The 17,188-nt window shown below is 46.3% G+C and overlaps 1 protein-coding gene across 1 annotated transcript; it reads right to left on the bottom strand.

Moving 5' to 3' along the window:
- Nucleotides 1–152: 152 nt before the first annotated feature.
- LOC118899795 (spindle and kinetochore-associated protein 2-like) lies at nucleotides 153–579 on the bottom strand. Its single transcript, XM_036861751.1, has one exon. The coding sequence runs from the start codon at nucleotides 577–579 to the stop codon at nucleotides 214–216; it is 366 nt and encodes a 121-aa protein (XP_036717646.1). The 3' UTR covers nucleotides 153–213.
- Nucleotides 580–17,188: the final 16,609 nt, after the last annotated feature.

Genomic DNA, 17,188 nt, shown 5'->3' with positions numbered 1-17,188 from the left:
ATCCCTTTGGCTGAACATTATGAGCACAATATCTGCCCTTCTTCCCGTATTCCTCTCTCTTGTGGCAGGCATCACTGTCCAGTAACCCAAGCCAAATCTCCTTTGTCATCCCCCCCACCAACCGTCATCAAATGCGAACAAGACATCTTCCTAAATCTCTCTGGAATTGATCTCTTCCCCATTAGAGTTCCCTTTTGCAAGTCCATTTCTTCATCATAAGTCTGACATGTGAGCTCTTAATTGCTCTGCCACAGTTTTCTCTTCTTCAGTCAGTGGTAAGAGCTTCAGGTCTGTTTGCTTTTGTAGTTCTTGTATCAAGGTCATAGTCTTATTGAAAGTAGCACAAATGCGGCTCTTAGTCTCTTTATGCTCGACAGCAATTGGTTTAAAGCGTGCATGCAAAGTTTGATATCGAGACTTTACTGCTGACAATTCCTTTAAGAGTGTAACTGGACTTTTCTTGCCTGCTGAATCGGGATAATTAGTCTTGATTTCATATTCCAACCTGTGCTGAATGTAATCCAGATCAGAGTCAGCTTTCTGGAACATCAGTTGCAGCTTATCGACCTCCGCCTCCATGTTGAATAGTTGACATTCCTCCTCCATTCTTTTTTTTTAATTTTAATTTTTTTTAATGAAGTATAGCTGATTTACAATGTTGCATTAGTTTTAGATGTACAGTACAGTGATTCAATTATACATATATATGTATCTATTCTTTTTCAGATTCTTTTCCCTTATAGGTTATTACAAAATATTGAACATAGTTCCCTGTGCTATACAGTAGGTCCTTGTTGGTTATCTATTTTATATATAGTAGTATGTGTATGTTAATCCCAAACTCCTAATTAATCCCTTCCCCTCTTTTCCCGTTGGTAACCATAAGTTTGTTTTCTATGTCTGTAGGTCTATTTCTGTTCTGTAAATAAGTTCATTTGTATCTTTTTTTTTTAAGATACCACATATAAGCAATTACATATGATATTTGTCTTTTGCTGTCTGGCTTACTTTGTATGATAATCTCTAGGTCCATCCATGTTGCCGCAAATGGCATTATTGCATTCTTCTTTATGGCTGAGTAGTATTCCATTGTATATATGTACCACATCTTCTTTATCCATTTATCTGTCGATGGACATTTAGGTTGCTTCCATGTCTTGGCTACTAAGATCCTTTTTTTGGGGGGTGGGGTGGGCCATGCAGCTTGTGGGATCTTAGTGCCTCCAGCAGTGGAAGCATGGCGTCTTAACCACTGGACCACCAGGAAAGTCCCCTAAGATCCATTATTTCTTTTTTTTTTAATTAATTAATTTATTTTATTTTATTTTTGGCTGCGCTGGGTCTTCGTTGCGGTGCGCATGCTTCTTATTGCGCTGGCTTCTCTTGTTGCAGAGCACGGGCTCTAGGCGTGCAGGCTTCAGTAGTTGTGGCTTGCAGGCTCTAGAGCTCAGGCTCAGTAGTTGTGGTTCACGGGCTTAGTTGCTCCGTGGCATGTGGGATCTTCCCGGACCAGGGCTTGAACCCGTGTCCCTTGCGTTGGCAGGTGGATTCTTAACCACTGTGCCACCAGGGAAGTCCTAAGATCCATTCTTGATTCTCTCCTTTACTTACCCCACATGACCAATCTATCAGGAAATCTTGTCACCTCTACCTCCAGGAGATTTCCAGAATCTGTCCTCTCCATCTCCGTACCACATCCTGGTTCAAGCTACCATTCATACCTTTGATTACAGCAGCAGTAACCTCCTAACCTGTAACTCACCTCCCTAATCGACTCTTGCCCTTCTGCAGCCCGTTTTCCTCTCAGCACCCAGATCATAACTTAACTGACAGTGCTCTCCTCGCTGAAACTGAATGGATTCCCCTGGCTCTTGGCATAAAAGCCAAGCTCCCTATCCAGCCTCCAGGGTTCACACCATCTGTCACAATCTGCCTCTCCAGCCCCACCTCCTGCCACTTCCTTTCTGGTTCACCACGTCCCAGCCCCTTTCTTTCTGCTCCTTGAGGATGCTAAGCTTGCTCCCATATCAGGGCTTTGCTCTTGCTGTTTCCTCTGCCCAGTCTCCACACGCTGGCTCTTTCCTGGCAGACCTCAGCTTCATGTCACCTCGGCAGAAAGGCCTTTCCCTTCTAAGTCTAAAGTAGCCACCAAATCTCTCCATCACATGTCCCTGGTGCATTTTCCTTACAGCCTGTATTATTCCCTAATATTTTCTTGTTTATTTGTAATCATGCACTGTCCATGCCCTCCCCCTAGAATGGAAACTCCACGAAGAGTAGGACCCTGAATGGCTGGGTCCCCAGCATCTAGAATGGCGCCTGGCACGTAGCAGGTGCACAACACGTATGACTGAGTGAATGAGTGAAGAATTAAAGTGTATTTCCCAGACATCGGGAATATCACTCGTAGCGGGCTGAATGGTGGCACCCAAAAAGATATGTCCATGCCCCAGAACCCGTGAATGTGACCTTATTTGGAAAAACAGGGCAGGGGGGAGAGAGGGAGGGATAAATTAGGAGTCTGGGATTAAAATATACACGCTACTAAATATAAAATAGATAACCAACAAGGACCTACTGTATAGGACAGGGAGCTATATTCAATACTTGTAATAACCTTTAAGGGAAGAGAATTTTTTTAAAAAAAGAGTACATATATTTATATAATTGAATGTATAATTCAATTATATGTATGTGTAATTGTATGCAAAATTGAATTACTTTGCTGTACACCTGAAACTAACACAACATTGTAAATCAACTCTATTGCAATAAATATTAACAGAAAAACGGTCTTTGCAGATGTAATTAAGTTGAGGATCTTGTGATGAGAGCGTCCTGGATTCCCCGACTGGGCCCTAAATCCAAGGACAAGTGTCCTTAGAAGACACAGCGGAGACGGCCATGTGCAGGCAGAGGCAGTGATTGGAGTGATGCTGACACAACCCAAAGATTGCCTGAAGCCACCAGAATCTGGAAGAAGCAAGGAAGGATCCTCACACTTAGAACCTTCGTAGGGAGCATGGCCCCGCCAACACCTTGACTTCAGTCTTCTGGCCTCCAGAATGGTGAGAGAATACATTTCTGTTGCTTTAAGCCACCCAATTTGTGGTGATTTGTTACAGCACACCCTAGGATGCTAGTACACTCCCCAAATTTACCTTCTTCTGAACTCTTCTGGCACAAATTAACTGTGTGTTCCCTTTGATGTTAAATTAACCACATAAAACAGTATGTGAGGGCTTCCCTGGTGGCGCAGTGGTTGAGAATCTGCCTGCCAATGCAGGGGACACGGGTTCGAGCCCTGGTCTAGGGAAGATCCCACATGCCACGGAGCAACTAGGCCCGTGAGCCACAACTACTGAGCCTGCGCGTCTGGAGCCTGTGCTCCGCAACAAGAGAGGCCGCGATAATGAGAGGCCCGCGCACCGCGATGAAGAGTGGCCCCTGCTCGCCGCAACTAGAGAAAGCCCTCGCACAGAAGCAAAGACCCAACGCAGCCAAAAATAAAATAAAATAAATAAATAGCGTTCCCTTTAAAAAAAAAAAACAAAAAAAACCAGTACGTGATTCTCTCCCACGTGCTTGTCCTATTTCCACCGCCTGATAACTAAGGGAAGGATGTTATTGTTCTGCTTCTTGGCATTGTCCACAGCAGTTTGCAGAGCGCTAGGGTAAGAGCAGAGACTCAGCGAGTCGGTATTGATTGAACGGTGGGGAGTATTGATACACCCACTGCTCAGCTCGGGGTTACAAAGCAAAGACTCTGGCATCATCAGGGATCCAGGGAACTTTGCTGCCTGTTGAAGTCCTGACTTGATACAGGTTTGGGTATAATTTTGGCTTTGTCTACGCTAATCTGCCATCCTTCAAACCCAGCCTTTACAACATGGGGAAGATAGCTGATATTTTATAATAACTATAAATGGAGTATAACTTTTAAGAATTGTCAATCCCTATATTGTACACCTGTAACTTATATAATATCGTACATCAACTATACTTCAATTAAAAAAACAACAACAGCATTTAGCTCCTGTTACCTCAGTCCCCCCTGAGCTTGACTACTGTGGAAAACTTGTTCTCTGGCTGGAACTTGTAAGCTTGTCAAAACGACTGAGTTCTGGGAAGGGGACCACCCAGATGGTGCGGGAGTTAATGGCTTTGTTCTTAGTCCTCTTTTGCTCCATCTCTGGGCACACACCCAAGTCTGGTGGTCTTCGCTGGGGGCCTTCCCAGGTGAAGGAGGAAGGGACAGTGGGAGAGAGAATCAAAGGGGAAAAAATAGCCCACAAGAAAGCGGGAGAAATAGCAGGCCCAAGGGAAAAGCAAGGACTTCAGAGTTGGTTAGTCACTGAAAACTGGTTCTGGACAAAAAGAGACTCAGCGCTGACCTGCGGGCACCGAAGGCACTGGCAGCCACGTTAGGGGGCAGTGGATGCTGGTCTTTTCCTAAGAGGGCACCTCGTGTTTTTCTTTCCTTTTTTGACTGTGGGTTTTTCCACTTCGTCATTTCTGCCCGGTGTCTCTGGGGAGCCTCGTGCTCCTTCGCAACAAGGTTCTTGTGACTTTGCTGCCAAGAACGACTTCCATGAATGCTCCAGGGGGTGCCCAGGACCCCCTCCCCGCAGAAGGCAGCAGGAACACCCCCGCCCCGTGCCCCCACTCCTCCTGTGCCTATCTGAAGCATGAGGGCAGGGACAGTTCATCTTCCTGCCCTGGGGCATCGGAGGGCAGGTGTGGCCACGTGGACAGCATCCCGGACAGAGATGATGGGAAGTGTCTCTATTTTCCCTTTCTCTGGACTTCCTCTTATGGATTCACCCTTCCCCCCATTTTCTTTCCAAACTCAGAAAGGAGCAAAATTTAGTGTGAAGCAAGAAGTGAAGGTAAAGGGGCTTCCCTGGTGGCGCAGTGGTTGAGAATCTGCCTGCCAATGCAGGGGACACAGGTTCGAGCCCTGGTCTGGAAAGATCCCACATGCCACGGAGCGACTAGGCCCGTGAGCCACAATTGCTAAGCCTGCGCGTCTGGAGCCTGTGCTCCGCAACAAGAGAGGCTGCAACAGTGAGAGGCCCGCGCACCGCGATGAAGAGGGGCCCCCGCTTGCCACAACTAGAGAAAGCCCTCGCACAGAAACGAAGACCCAACACAGCCATAATTAATTAATTAATTAATTAATTAAAAAAGAAGTGAAGGTAAAGAGGGGTAAAGAGCAGAGGGAGGGGGAAAGGTGGTGCCCCCGCGGGAACAAGGTGAGGCTTACCTGATGCGCAAAGTCGGTACAAGCAACTTACGTAAGGAACAGCTGTTCAGTAAGCAGATCAGGGGTGCTAAGTACCTTCTAGAGAGTTAAGACTCAGGTTGGATGCCTTCAGGAGTAGATTTTCTTAACCTTGGGCTCTGAAGATTGAAAATGGCCACTGAGGCCACTGAAGAAAATGGACTTGAAAGGTAAGAGGCTTCCACCTGCCCCAGCAGGTACAATCTGAGAAGTGAGGAGGGGATGCGTATGATTGGGTCACATGGACACACGTGCTTTTACATGGACACACACACACACACACACACACACACACACTTTGGCTTAGAATGAGTCTGTCTGGGCCTTGACTTGTCTTAGAAAGGTTCTCAGGGACCATGATCGTGGCAAAGGCAGTATGGGACATCAGACACTGGAAGGGTGGCCTTTGTGTGGTGGTACCAGGACTAGCCCTGGGGTACAATTTTAAAAGTTATCTTGTTGTTAAGTAAAACATAAGTATATGCACAATAATAAAATAAATTTTAAAATAAAATAAAGTACAGGTACAGAAAACCACACAAAACAAAGGTATGACTTTAACGAATGATTCTAAGGTGAACACCTTTGTAACCACTACCCAGGTCTAAAGGTAGACTTTTCCAGTGACCCCCGGACGACCCTTCTGTGTCCCCTCCCAACCCACACCCCTCCTTCCCCCAATAGTAGCCTCTCTCCTGACGTTTATAGGAATCGCAAACTTGAGCTCTTTATAGTTTTATCACCCGGGTGTGCATCACAAAAATAAATCACATGTTTTATTTAGTCTTGCTCATGTTTTAATTGGATGTGTCTTTTCACTCTCTTTAAATTCTGGATATCCCCCTGGATCCTCCCCTTCCCTACAGTTTCTCTGTGGCAGACCTGAAGAGCGTCCCGCAGTCTGGATTTTGCCGGTCGCACCCTTGCAGTGCTGGTGAAGCCCTTGACTACTATTTGAGAGGATGGTGGGTATAATGGAAAGAGGCCCTGGGCGGGGACCTGAGTGTCACCCCAGCTCTGACACTAACTGGGAAACAATCTGGTGCAGCCAGGAGACATATGGTGGAGCAGTTACAGGGACATGGGCCACGGAATCCAGCGGAGCAGCGATCCGTTCCTGGTTCCAGGACTTAGGACTGTCTTGGTTTGTTTCCTCATCTGTTTGAGGGCATTCTTCATACCACAGGGTCATTGTAGGGAGTCAATGGGAAAGCTCTTTTTGCTGCTCCTGATAGATAATGAATATGTTATGCTGCTCTTATTATTTTTACTCTTACTATTATTACTAATGTGACTGAGTCCAAGCTTGCACTGCTTGCCACACAGCAGGCCGATAAATCAAGAGACAATTTGTTGGGGGAAGGAATAGCGACTTTATTCAGAAAGCCAGCAGACCGAGAAGATGGTGGACTTGTGTCCCAAAGAAACATTTTCCCAAGTTAGAATACAGGCTTCTTTTATACTAAAAGGGGAGGGAGGGACTTCCCTGGCGATCCAGTGGTTAAGACTTTGCCTTCCAATTCAGGGGGTGCAGGTTCAATCCCTGGTCGGGGAGCTAAGATCCCACATGCCCCACAGCCAAAAAACCAAAATACAAGATAAAAGCAATATAGCAACAAATGCAATAAATACTTTAAAAAATTGGTCCACATTCAAAAAAAAAAAATCTTAAAAATAAATAAATAAGTAAATAAATAAAAGGGAAGGGGTAAAGTGCTGGTTCCAGTCAAACTCCAGAGGAAATGTGTTAATTCTTCCTTCCTGCAGCTGTTCACAGGTGGGCCTGGTCAGGATGTTTCCTGTGATCTAAACAAAGGTAATTTAGCTTAATGCTCACTGCATGGGAGGCAGGGTTCCCAGAGATGGGCCATGATGTGTAATTTAAGCTTATGGGCAACATCCCTTTAGAGATTAACTTGTAATAGAATACAAAGGTTCTTCCCTATTACACTAAGAATTACTTTAGGAAGATCAGTTCACCTCTGCGAACTTCAGGTTGGCTATCCAAAGAATCAGTCCCTTTTGGTTGCACAGTTAAAAATATATGCCTTTAAAAATACATCTTAATAAGTTGAAATATGTGTCTGCTCTCCTTCTTCCTACAAGGCTTCTCCTCTTCTCCATTTGCTTTGGCATTCGAATGTGTTACAGACAGATGAGTCAGTTGAGATGAGGTCTTCAATTTGCTCGAGCCAGACATGTGTCAGCCCTACCCTGGGGAAGGAGCAGGAAGGTGCTAATTTCATACCTCGCCTAGGACACCCTGGCTGAAATAACCTCAAAACATGCCCTGCCTTCCCCAAGGGTCTGTTTTGTTTTATTTAAAAAAATTTTTTTTTGAAGTATAGTTGATTTCCAACATTGTATCAATTTCTGCGGTACAGCAAAGTGATTCACTTATACATATATTATATATATATATATATATATATATATATATATTCTTTTCCATTATGGTTTATCATAGGATACTGAATATAGTTCTCTGTGCTATACAGTAGGACCTTGTTGTTTACTGGCACAAAAACAGACCCGAGGGTCTCTTCTGAGGTTCATGCAAGATGATAAGGTGCTTCAAATCCCTTTGAAAGTGAAAGCACTGGCCAGGGGCTAGTGGAGTTTTTGTGTATTTCTTTCTTACAGACCAGGAGCACAGGAAACGGCTTGTCCTCAGGCCTGGCTGGTGGCTGTACTGGGACCAGAATCCAGGTTCTGACCCCCAGCCTGGGGTAAAGGCTGCCCGGCCAAGTGCTTAGTTGGGTCTCATGTCTTGCAACTCCTTCAATTAAAAGCAGTTTAACTGGGACCTCCCTGGTGGTCCAGTGGTTAAGACTCTGCTCTTCCACTGCAGGGGGCACGGGTTTGATCCCTGGTTGGGGAACTAGGATCCAGCATGCCGTGCAGCTCCACCAAAAAATTAAAAAAAACAAAAAAAAAGCAGTTTAACTGTTGCCTAGAAGGAGGAGAGCCTGCCACCGTCTACAGTCAGCCTTGAGGGAAGGACGTCTGTCCATCTAAGGGTGGCTGGTGGGAGTAGGTGGAGGCTGGGGCTGAGGTGGGCAAGGGCAGGAGACAGAGAGACTGCAAAGAAGTCATCCTGGCAAGAGATGGTGAGAGGCTGGATTCCAGAAGGAACAGAGCAGAGGGGACCAATTTGAGAAATGTTATTTATCTTGTGTTACTTAACTTTCTGTTTTGGAAACAGACTGACACACAAATAGAGAGACTAGTATAATGAACCTCCATATAGCCAGCACCCCCCTATTCACCGGTTATCAACATTGTGCATTTGAGAAGTTGTAGAAGGTGAGGCGGAGAGGACTTGGGGATTGATTAGGTGGTGGGGGAGAGAGGATGGTGATGGAGAGCAAAAGAGAAGGAAGAATCCAGAATGATCCTGGGCCTCTGGCTTGGTCGGGTAGACAAGGGAAGAAGCCGAGCCAGTCTGGAGGGAGACGATGAGCTGGGTGAAGAGAGGCTCTCTGCAGCGTGGGGACTGTGCTGTTTGCACCCCCCAGTTCCTTACACGGCTACCTACTAAAGGAATGAGCAAAGGACACCGGGCGGCAGGGTCAACCAGGGGCTCTCCTGAGGGCTGAGCCAGGGGGAGCTGGCGGAGCGCTTGCTTTCTTTCCTCTCTAATCCTTAAACCTTGGTTTTACCCCTTGAGAATTTCTTTTTTTTCTTTTTCTTTCTTTCTTTCTTTTTTTGGAGTATAATTGCTTTACAATGTTGTGGTAGTTTCTGCTTTACAATGAAGTGAATCAGCTATATGTATACCTATATCCCCTCCCTCTCCTCCCTCCCTCCCGCCATCCCCCCCATCCCAGAGAATTTCTGAAAATGAAAAATAACCACCTAGCCTTTTTCCCAGAAAAAGAGAAACTTTGCAGATGAACAGAAGGATGCAAGAGGGTGTTCTGGAAAGAGACCAGTGATGTAACAAGGCTGACGGTTCCACCCTTCAGGGAGCTGCCCAGGCTCTGCCCCAGGGGACTCTTTTCCGGGCATGAGAATTCAGCTCTACCTCAAAGGTGCCCACATTCACCCTCCACTGTGTGTGTCTTGGAATAGATGTAGAGTGCACGGCGGAGGGGACAAGAGGTGTCCCATGGTGGGTCACCCTGATCTACAGAGGGTCTGGGATGGGGAGCCGTCCCCTTCTCATGTTCCAGACCGAGCCTGTCTCATTTTAGGTCAGGATGACACTGCCTGGTCCTGATTTGCAGAGGTTCCAACTTGTCCTCCACTGTTTACAACCAGGGATGTTACCACCCTGGTTGGCTGTTGTTCAAAATTCCTTATCGCCGTTCCAGCAATTATGGGCCACACCAAGGGTGCCCTGCGGGTCTGGTTTTATCTCCCCTGAAGTGTCCATGAATCTGAGACACAGGCCTGAGTCACCTCCTGTGCGCTCATTACCCAGGAAGCCCTTTGGCATTCTGGCCAGTCCGAGGCTGTTGCGGTTTTTCCTTTGTCTTCCAGCCAAAAAGCAAAAGCCAAACAAACAAATCGCTCCCTCTCTATTAAACTTCTACCAGCCTTCTAGACCCAGCGCAGTCTTCAAAGAGGCGTCTCTTTGCACAGAAATTTCTCCCATTAATTTGAACTTCCCGGATGTGCTGGTCCGAGAGCCCATGGCACTCTACCTGGAGCTGTCATCAAGTTGCCATCTGGCAGGTTCGGTGCTGTGTCATCTCCCCAGCTGGATTCAGAGCTCCTGGAGGACTTGCTTCTTCCCTTCCCTCCAGTGGCAGCCATGTAGTGTTCCCCAAGTTCGATTCATTCAGAGGTGGTTCATCTAGTTTTGGTGAAAATTATTCTGCCCTGAATGTTGAGATAGAAGCCTAAGGTAGCGAAGGTCCCCAGCACAATCTAGGACTTTTGAATTGACTTCCACAGCTGTGACACCCGTGGGGATCTTGAGGGCAGCCCAGGGGGCATGTGCTGCTTTGGGTAGATGTGGCCCCAGGTCAACCTGCTCTGAGAGTCACATTTTGGTTACTAAGACTTTCTATATTTAAGCACTTCAGTCTCATTGGACTCAAATCTCCTCTTAACACCATCCAAAAAGCAGTGGCTTGGGTCTGGAGGGAGCGGGTGGAGGTGAGCGAGGAGGGTCATCTTCTTCCTCACGTCCTTCTGCTCTTGTGCTTCTTCTTCTTCTTTTTTTTTAAATTTTATTTATTTATTTATTTATGGCTGTGCTGGGTCCTCGCCTCTGCGCGAGGGCCCCCTCCAGCTGCGGCAAGCGGGGTCCACTCCCCACCGCAGCGTGCGGGCCCCTCACCACCGCGGCCCCTCCCGCTGCGGAGCACAGGCTCCAGATGCGCAGGCCCAGCAATCATGGCCCACGGGCCCAGCCGCTCCGCGGCACGCGGGATCCTCCGGGACCAGGGCCCGAACCCGTGTCCCCCGCACTGGCAGGTGGACTCCCAACCACTGCGCCACCAGGGAAGCCCTTCTTCTTCTTTTTTTAATTGGAGTTTAGTTGATTTACAATGTTGTGTTAGTTTCAGGTTTACGGCAAAGTGATTCAATTATACATCTGTACATATATCTATTCTTTTTCAGATTCTTTTCCATTATAGGTTATTACAAGATATAGAATACAGTTCCCTGTGCTCTACAGTAGGTTCTTGTTTCTTGTCCATTCTGTTGAGAATGGAACCAGGGAGAGGAAATTCAAATGTTTCTCTGACTACCCTTGGCAAGCCATCCTCTCTCTGTTTTGTTGTAACAGACCCCATCTATTGTTGTGGCTGCTTTTCTGTCCAGCACTGGCCATTCCTTTTTTTTGAGTGTCAACAGCCCGGTGCTGCCTCTCCAGGGGGACTCGATTCTCTGTTCTTCAAAGGCCCCTAAGGGGCCTCCCTGCACAGCCCCCATGGGACCAGCTGAGGCCCAGCCTCTTCCCCCCAGGCCTCCCCTAGCTGGGCTCAGCGCTTCTCAAAGCCTCTGGGCTGAAGGATAGGGTTTGTTTTCCTTTTCTGCCAATGTGTCACAGATCAGTACTTCCATAAAATACATTAAAAATTACTAGGGGGACTTCCCTGGTGGTGCAGTGGTTAAGAATCCACCTGCCAATGCAGGGGACACGGGTTTGAGCCCTGGTCCGGGAAGATCCCAAATGCCGTGGAGCAACTAAGCCCGTGTGCCACAACTACTGAGCCTGTGCTCTAGAGCCCACGAGCCCATGTGCCACAACTACTGAAGCCTGCGTGCCTAGAGCCCATGCTCCACAACAAGAGAAGTCACTGGAATGAGAAGCCTGCACACCACAACAAAGAGTAGCCCCCGCTCGCCGCAACTAGAGAAAGCCCACGCTCAGCAACGAAGACCCAACACAGCCAAAAATAAACAAGTAAATAAATTTATTAAAAAAATAAAATGAAATAAAATAAAAATAAAAATTACTAGGGAAAACACTATTTACAATAGCCAAGATATGAAAGCAACCTAAGAGTCCACTGATAGATGAATGGATAAAGAAAATGTGGTACATATATAAAATGGAATATTACTCAACCATAAAAAAGACTGAAATAACGCCATTTGCAACAACATGGATGGACTTAGAGATTATCATACTAAGTGAAGTTAAGTCAGACAGAGAAAGACAAATATTATATAATATTACTTCTATGTGGAATCTTAAAAATGATACAAATGAACTTATCTACAAAAGAGAAACAGACTCACAGACTTAGAAAACAAATTTATGGTTACCAAAGGGGAAAAGTTGGGGGGAGGGAGAAATTAGGAGGTTGGGATTAAAATATACACACTTCTATATATAAAATAGATAATCAACAAGGATCTACCGTATATCACAGAAAATTCTACTCAATATTCTGTAATAACCTAAATGGGAAAAGAATCTGAAAAGAATATATATATATATATGTATAACTGAATCACTTTGCTGTACACCTGAAACTAATACAACATTGTAAATCAACTATACTCCAATATAAAATAAAAATTAGAAAAAAAATGACTAGGGAAGGGTGGCAGAATATGCCACCCGAAAGTATGCCACTTTGGCATAAGGATTAGTTTGAGCTAAATGCATTTTTTTTAATGAATTTATTTATTTATTTTTGGCTGCGTTGGGTCTTCATTGCTGCCCACGGGCCTTCTCTAGTTGCGGCGAGCAGGGGCTACTCTTTGTTGGGGTGCACAGGCTTCTCATTCCAGTGTCTTCTCTTGTTGTGGAGCACGGGCTCTAAGCATGCAGGCTTCAGCAGTCGTGGCTCGTGGGCTCTAGAATGCAGGCTCAGTAGTTGTGGCACATGGGCTTTGTTGCTCCACGGCATGTGGGATCTTCCTGGACCAGGGCTCGAACCTGTGTCCCCTGCATTGGCAGGCGGATTCTTAACCACTGCACCACCAGGAAGGTCCCTAAATGCATTTTTAAAACAGCAGGTGCAAGAAGGGTGCTCTGACTCTCCCCTTTTTCTCCCTAAAAGCAGGAGATAAAACCCCAGATGGAAGATGACTTCCCTACATGTGGAGGAAGGTAACATTCTTATCATCAAGACCAGGGAGTTGAACCCAAGAGAATTCTGTGCAAACAGACCTTGTTGAAATAATTCTCATCTTCCTTTAGCCTCCCTTATATTTTTGTTACTTTTCTACAATCGCCTCTCTTTGTTCAACTTAGTATAAAAACATTTAAGGTTTGTCACTTTCTTTGGATCTGCATTTCCTTCTGAGGGCTCTTGTGTCACAAAAAAACTTGTATTAAATAAATGTGTATGCTTTTCTTCTGTTTATCTTATGTAAATTTAATTCTGAGGCCCAGCCAAAAACCCTAAGGGGGAAGAGGTAAAAATTGCCTTCGCTACACTAAGAAAATGACATTTTGAAAATAAACTCACAAAATACAAGTCCTGTTTTTATTATTAGACTCAACAGTCAGAAAATTATTCTGCCAAATTGCTATGCAACTGTCTTAATAATTTCTCTTAACTTCTGCACTTATTTATTCTTGGACTGGCCACACATTTCATGGATCAGTTCCTGTCCCTGGAACACAGTGTGTGTAGCCCTGGTCTAACCCATCTTGAAAGAATTTGCTGTGTTTTAATAAAACGCATTCTTTACTACACTGTTGTAAGTAATATCCTAATAGTTTATAATTTAAAAAACAGTATTTATTCTTCCCAGTTTTCTCTCCCTCTCCCCCCCAGACCAGCTCCGCTTCCTATTTCCTCTTCTCCTCCCTCTATTCTTCTTTTTCTTTCTCCGGAATCCCAATAGCCAACCAGTTGGGTGGGTTGACCTTTTCTTCTGAGTTAATTTATCTCTGTGTGTGGCAACTACTCTGGGGGAACAGGCAGTAATGGAGCCAAGAACTCACACTGAATAGAAGCAGTGACTTGGGTCATGTCTGGGGGCAGAGGTGGCTGAAACAACCACCAATGCTGTAGGAGAGATGAGAGAAACTAACCAGTTGGTGTGCTCCCAGCTTCCATTTGAGGGAGGTTCCAGCCCTGGGCGCTTCCACCTTTGCTCCCTATGGCTCAGCGTAGAGAGCCCCTTCCTTAATCTTCCAAGGAGTCCGCATACCCCATGGGCTCCAGTTCTGGCTCAGCCACTTTACCAACCTGTCTCTCTCCCTGTGATGCAGGCTGCGGGCTCATCCGTGTGGCCCTCAGTTTCCTAACCACCCCAGTCAGGATTGCATCTGCCCTGCTGATGGTGGTTGCCGGACAATGGATTCAGCTCCACACTCTTTGCTCCAATGTCCACTGGACAGCCTGTGGCAGACAGAACGACAAAAATAAGGCTCGAAGGACTTCCCTGATGGCACAATGGTTAAGAATCCGCCTGCTGATGCAGGGGACACGGGTTCGAGCCCTGGTCTGGGAAGATCCCACATGCCACGGAGCAACTAAACCCCTGTGCCACAACTAGTGAGCCTGCGCTCTAGAGCCCGCGAGCCACAACTACTGAGACCACGCGCCACAACTGCTGAAGCCTGCGCGCCTAGAGCCCCTGCTCCACAACAAGAGAAGCCACCGCAATGAGAAGCCCGCGCACCGCAACGAAGAGTAGCCCCCACTCACCACAAGTAGAGAAAGCCCGTGCACAGCGACAAAGACCCAACACAGCCAAAACTAAATAAATTAAAATAAATAAATTAAAAAAAAATAAGGCTCGAAGACAAGAGTCCTCTAAAGTTCAGTGAGGAAACAGATTTAGGGCCTATATCACATCTATCATTAACTCAGATGTCGCAGATGTCTGGCGGGGGGGCGGGGGGGCAGGGGGTGCCGGGGAAGATTCACAGCGGGCAGGGTATGTGAACTGTGTTCCCTGGGTTAGAGGAGAGAGGATTGCAGAAATGGGGTATGGGATGTGCAAGAGGATGAGAGTGGGGTGGCTGGAGCTGTGGGTGTGAAGCAGGAGCAGACAGTGTTGCCGGAGAAGGACCTGCCTCAGGCAGCTAGGCTCCACCACCCACTACACTCTCACGAGACTCCTGCAGTCACGTCCCTACCTTCTGCCCTCCCTTCCTCTCTTGTCCCCTAAAAATCCACGCTCAGCAGCCAAAGCGATTCTTTTAAAAGTAGCTCAGACTTGTCACAGCCTTGCTTCACCCCATCCACTGGTTTTCTATTATTGGTCGAATAAAATCCAAACTCCCCACCTATCCTCAATGCCTGGTGTGACTCCCTGTTCTGGCCTGTCTGGCACCACCCTCCCTGGCACACTGTGACGGGCACCAGCTTGACAGTGGTGCAGCTCGGCACCACCTGGACCAGAGCGGAAGAGGTTGGAGTGGCAGAGCCTTCCGGCCCCAGGGGACCACAGGAATGTCAATTTCTTTGTGCAGCAGGTGCCCATGGGCTCATTTGCTTGAGGAGATGGGATTTCCATTTTCCACATGCTGAATTTAAGCATTACATTTAAGCATTAAAGCTGGGCATTATCTAGAGAGGCTAAAGATGTGCGAACCCTATGACCGGCCGTTTCGCTCCTGCAGAAACGTTTATGCATGTGTACGGGGAGCTCAGAGGGCAGAGGTCAAAGCTACAGCCCACGGCCTGATCCTGCCCCAAGTCTGGTTTTGTACAGCTCGTGAGCTAAGAACTATTTTACATTTTTAGGATGAATTTTCCTCTTTTTTCCATATTTTAAAATTTATTTCAAAATAAAGAAGACTATGCAACAGAGACCATATGTGGCCACAAAACCTAAACTATTCCTTTACAGAAAAAATTCGCCAATCCCTGATTATAGGACTGCTCACACAGGATTGTTTGTAATAACAGAAAACAAGAAACATCTAAAATATCTGTCAGCAGTAGAATAGATCAATAAATTATAGTTTGTTCACATAATGAATATTACTCAGTGATGGAAATGAACAAACTATAGCTATATGTAACAATCTGGATGATTGTCACAAACCATACTGAGCAAATAAAATAGGACACACAAAAAATACAAACAGATTCCATTCACATCAAGATCAAAAACAATCAAAAGCAAACTAATTTAGGAATGTACATATGGATGGTAAACGATGAAGAAAAGTAAGAATTTTCTTTTAAAGTCGAAACTGTGGTTACCTCTAGGGCTGAGGGAGGGAGTGGTGCTCAGGAAGGGCACATGCAGGTTTCTGGGGTGTTGAGTGATATTTTATTTCCTTCCCTTGGTGGTGGTTTTGTGGGTTTTCCTTGCATAACTAATCTTAATTTGTGTGTCTATGATTTATACCTCCATCTCTATGTAAGATTGTATTGGTTAACTGTTGCTACAATAATGGTGTGTAACAAACCACCCCAATATTCAGTGGCTGAAGACCACGACCCTTTAATCTCACAGCTCTGGGGGTCAGCGGGGCCAGTGGCTGTGATGATTCTGCAGTCATGGGGGTGCTCTGCTTCTGGCTTTAGGTCAGCACTTTGGCTGGGGCAGCTTTGCTCCATGTGTGTTCGTTGCAGGCCCAGACTCAGGAGGCAGGGGAAGCTCCATTCACCGCAATGCCTGAGACTCAAATAAGGCATAGTGTCACTTCTACCCTACTGGCCGAAGGAAGTCAAATGACCAAGCCCAAAATCAAGGGGCAGGGGTGAAGCCCACAGTGAAGCAGAGGGGTGAAGAACTGGAGCCAATAACGCAAGTATATCTCTCCCAATAGAAGCATTAGTTAGGAGAGAAATCGAAGCTACTTTGGGACAGCAAGTTAGGAGTCACAGATGCTGATCAGGAGCTCAGAAATCTCTCGAATGCAGACCAAGACTTGGCTCGTCTGCATTTAGGTAGCAACCAATGCCCCACAAGTGACTGAGCTGTCTCGGGACATTGTACTGGGTTGAAGCAAGAGCATCACTAATGTGAGTTGGGCTCAAGATAATCCAGTAAAGTGGGTTTACACAGGCACCAGCAGAGCGGCAGGAAGAGGGGGCTAGGAAACTGAACAAGGCAAATGGCACTGATGGTGTCGAGTGTGGAACAATGTGCTGGGCTTTTGCTCTTGGGAGATCGCATTAGAGAAAGGAACTTGGCAGCTCTGTAGGGACCAAATCCCATCTGCAATGGGTTGAGGCAATTGGAGAGGATACACGGCTGTTCTTTCAAGCAGCGTGGCTACCAAGCAGAGGTTTTCAACCTTCTCCCCCCTCTACCCTACACTAGACTAGTACTTCCCACTGTCATCAGTAGCAGCTGCTCACCACAGGGCGACTTTCAACGGTCCTCACCTTCCTCCAACCCCGTTTTAAGAAACATTGTTATAAAAACAATGGTGACTAGGAAAGGATGCTGCACCCAGAGAAGATATCATATTACCGATAAACAGAAGAGCTTGGGTTTCTGCCCTGCCCAAAGGTGAATCCAAGGTCAGCCTCCTTGCGGAACTTATTGCCTCTAGGGGAAGTGACCTGCGAA

This window comes from Balaenoptera musculus, chromosome 8, assembly GCF_009873245.2.
Source record: "Balaenoptera musculus isolate JJ_BM4_2016_0621 chromosome 8, mBalMus1.pri.v3, whole genome shotgun sequence".
NCBI lineage: Eukaryota > Metazoa > Chordata > Mammalia > Artiodactyla > Balaenopteridae > Balaenoptera > Balaenoptera musculus.
The sequence above is the reverse complement of the archived record's forward strand: the minus strand, read 5'-3'. Positions and strand labels throughout refer to the sequence as shown.